General features: G+C 35.2%; 1 protein-coding gene across 1 annotated transcript; it reads right to left on the reverse strand.

Annotated features, from left to right (window-relative positions):
• Window positions 1-982: 982 nt before the first annotated feature.
• On the reverse strand, window positions 983-3461 carry LOC107824520 (photosynthetic NDH subunit of subcomplex B 3, chloroplastic). Its single transcript, XM_016651308.2, has 6 exons — window positions 3205-3461; window positions 2976-3089; window positions 2359-2412; window positions 1819-1881; window positions 1471-1533; window positions 983-1198 (listed from the first exon to the last, which is right to left on the reverse strand). The coding sequence occupies exons 1-6, from the start codon at window positions 3400-3402 to the stop codon at window positions 1163-1165; spliced, it is 528 nt and encodes a 175-aa protein (XP_016506794.1). The 5' UTR covers window positions 3403-3461; the 3' UTR covers window positions 983-1162.
• Between the last annotated feature and the right edge of the window lie 458 nt (window positions 3462-3919).

A 3919-nucleotide genomic window follows, 5' to 3' on the forward strand; every position in this document is an offset into this window, starting at 1 on the left:
GATCGGGTCAGATAATTTATCTGTTTTTGCATTACCTGTTTTCGACCCGCTCATATCCTCCCCGCCCCGTCCCGCCCGTTTGCCCACCCTACCTCACAGTAACCTGTCAAGATGTTGCATATGCAATTAACACTGTCACTCAATTATGTTCACAACTATAGTCAAAACTGGGCAGCGTTGGATAACATCTTCTGCACAATCATGGTATGTACTTGAAAGGAGCTCATGGATTTGCCATACTGTATTGCAATCACGGGTATACATTATGAGTGTTTTGCAGGTGCTAATTCGGTTGGATCCAAATTTGATAGAAGATCCACTACATGTTATTGCATCTCTATTCCGCGGACGAGTATGACAATGACAAAGTGATAGCATGGTAAAGGAATGAATTAAACTCCTACTGTCATATTACCCCCCCCCCCCCCCTGAATATGTACGTCTATTATGTCACTAGCATAAACCAAAAGAGCAGCTTAATGTAGAGCAGTCACAGGACCTCAAGATCAGTTCTGTTCCAGCAAGAAAACTTAACCTCGACTAATTGTAACGATGTTTGTGGTTGCATTTACACTATTTAAAGGTGTGGAGAATAGATCGTCACCAAAATCAGCACAATAAGAATACATATTTCTATTCCACATTTTAAAGGCTCGATATGATGTCAGAATAAGTAAAGAGGAAACAAGAAATACATAACATAAAGAATGTGAGGTGTGTTGAAATACACTCTTAAACGAATGAATGACTGGCATTGTGAATGAGAGAAACACTCTTCTCAAATTATAATAGACTTTTTACCAATTTTTGAAGAACAACTGTTTTGGAAGTGGAACAACGTTCTTATTTAAAGAATATACTGTAATAGTTAATAGTGGAGGAGAAAAGCAGTGTCATTCTAGAGATGGAAACAGCTAAGTAAACCAAGAATGTTTTGTAGCGGCCTGTTGCTTAGTTCAACCATTATAATTTGAACACATCCTTTCTAGTGCAAAATGCCGGAGCAGGTAAAAACTTGTTGTCACTTAGTGAATGAATAAAATACATATTTCTCTAGCTACTAAAGCATTCTAGTTTTAAGTGATTTATACTCTGTTCAAAGTAGTACATGTATATTCTTCTATTTCTTGCTGAATTACCTGTTCAATGTATGCATATGCGGTCACTTCTTCCATTGAGGCAACCTCTGCACCACTACCTGTATATATCATCGAAATACTACGGTATGAGAGAGCGCTAAAAGTGCAGACAGTCACAGTTGTTCATTTTTAGTTGTTTACCCACATGTTTAGGACCTTGAGGTGATAATAACGTCTGACTTGAATTTTCTTGCAGTGAAGAGGTACTAAGTTTTATTCTATAAAAGAATTCATAATTATCTGGAATACGTATAAATTTACGTTGAATGATTTTGAAAACATTGAAATCCAAGGAATGCAGCTAAACAAGTTCATAATATAATTCTGATACCTTTCCAGAGTTTTCCTTATTTCCAACTATAGTTTGGCAAGCCAATCTCCATGACTCGGGTTTCTGCACAGTTATGAAAACTGAATGAGCAAGTCTTTGTGAAGATTAAGAAAGATAAGTACCATCATAACCATCTTCATAAGATCAAAAAAAAGTCTACTCGACCTGAAACAAGTTGGTCCCAAAAAAGAAAAATTGATACTCTCTGAAACAGCCTTAAAGACTTGATCGTTCAAAATCGAATGATTCAACATTTGGGAAGAAAAGTTTAATGTGCTTAATAATGTGAAAAGAATGTGATAGAAGAGAAGCTAAAAGCATATAAGAGAGGCATGTAGAGCCCAATACCTTCTTTAGGTATCGGAGTTCTGTATTTGTTCTCTCATTCAGTAGATCCTTTCCATCTATGATCTGCATCACAGGGAAATTTGGAAAGTGATATAGTCAATATCTTCAAAAATAAGAAGCTTTCCAGCAATAGCTCATAAAAGAAGTAAAAGGTATTGTCACCATTAGGTAACGTAAAGCTCACTACCAATAGTTCAGCAGCAAGCTATCAATCTGCTAATTCAGATATGCAAATGAAAAGACCAACTTTTGTCCAAAATGTAATTAAAATGCGTAGCACTATAAACTAATGCACCATTCATCTATAATATAAGAGCAAAAGCGTAAAATGTTGAGAAGGCTTAGTAGGGCTCGAACCTACAATATCACCGTTATGAGTGGTACGTTTCAACCACAATATAACCAGCAAATAATCTTGTTTGGATATTTAGATGCTTTAATTAACTTCCATATACATATGAATGTCATCCACAGAAAAATTCCTAGAGTGCTAATTAAGACCCATTACTAACAAGAATGTGGAGAACCATAGACTTATACCTCCACAATACAAGTACCACAGCTTCCACCGCCTCCACAATTCATCGCCTTTCCCTGCCAAAAAGTAGATATCGTGTTCAAGATCAAAATGAGGTGCAACAATAAAACGTCTAGACAGAATACTGAAAAAGCTGCAGTCTTTGATTCACTTGAAATTTCACTGCATTTAATTTTCTATATGCTCAAATTTCATCCCACAAATGATTTCCAGCAGCGCAGATATCTTTGCTGCAACATTATCGTGTAGCACCTACTTATGCAATATGATCTTCAACGATATTGCTAAAGCATCAACACATTCTTATAAACAGTTTTAACGATGACGATTGATAATCAATTGTTGTTTGAATCCTGTCTAAACAAGAACAAAGTTTGCAACAAATTAAATACATTTTCAATCCTCTTCACTGCCCACATGTAAATTTTCACTTAAAATTCTTTATAGAAGTTACTCAAAGTTCATTATTATCAACATCATACTAGTCGATAGATTGTTATTACTTCAGAATTGATCGCATGACATTTCCTTTCATGGAATTGATAGTTCCTTACATGTTTTAATTAAGAAAAGACTAAATTAAGAAATGGTAATTAAGCCAATTAAGTATATTACTCACATAAGCAGCATACAACTCGATCTTATTCTCCGACATAATGTTCCTCAGTAGCTTTTCACCACTCACTGCTTTTGCTTTATCCATTGGATACTTGCCGTTTTCATCTGCTTTTGGCTGCATATTAATTAGTTACTCCATAATTAAAACACCAGCAGATATCAATAACAAAATAAAGAACTAATTAAAAACAATTACCACAATATTGAGAACGTAACCCTCTCGCACTTACCCCGACGAACTCAAGCTCAATTTCAGGTTTTGTGGTAGTTGATGAGGAGGTAGCTTCCGGTGAGCTGCTGCTGGTAGCGCAAGAAATAGAAATAGGTGTTCTTTTAGGAGGAAGATAAACGACGGCTTTACTATGGCGGTTTTGGGTGAACTCCGGTGGCCGGAATGTTATTGAAGTGAACAGGTTCGTTGCAGCCATACTCTACTCCAATTGGAACATGCAGTAAGCAAACACGTATCCACATCTGCTCCCTTTACTTGTACCCTTTAGGCCTTTACTGGGGCCACTCTTCTTTCTCTAGAATCTCTTGTGGTTGCAAATTTTTTGACATTTTGTTTCATTATAATTATAATTTATTTGTCGTTTGGCAGGTGTGTAAGAAGGAGTAGTATGTATTAGTAATGTTAGATTAGTTATGCTCTGATAATTTGGTTTGATATGTATTGTATAATTTTTTTAAAAATCTTTGTTTACAAAAATACCTTCTAAATTCTTTAGCTTTGTATTTGGAAAAGGTTCTGAAATGATAGTTCTACTTTATACTCTCTCCGTTTCAAATTAGATGAGATACTTTCCTTTTTAGTCTATTCCAAAATAAATGATATATTTTTAAATTTGAAAATAATTGAACTTTAAACTCTTTATTTTACCCATAATGAGAAGCTTTTATAATCACACAAATGTCATGCCCCACAAAACTTTTACCCCTTAAACT

This window comes from Nicotiana tabacum, chromosome 23 (assembly GCF_000715075.1).
Source record: "Nicotiana tabacum cultivar K326 chromosome 23, ASM71507v2, whole genome shotgun sequence".
Classification (NCBI taxonomy): Eukaryota; Viridiplantae; Streptophyta; class Magnoliopsida; order Solanales; family Solanaceae; genus Nicotiana; species Nicotiana tabacum.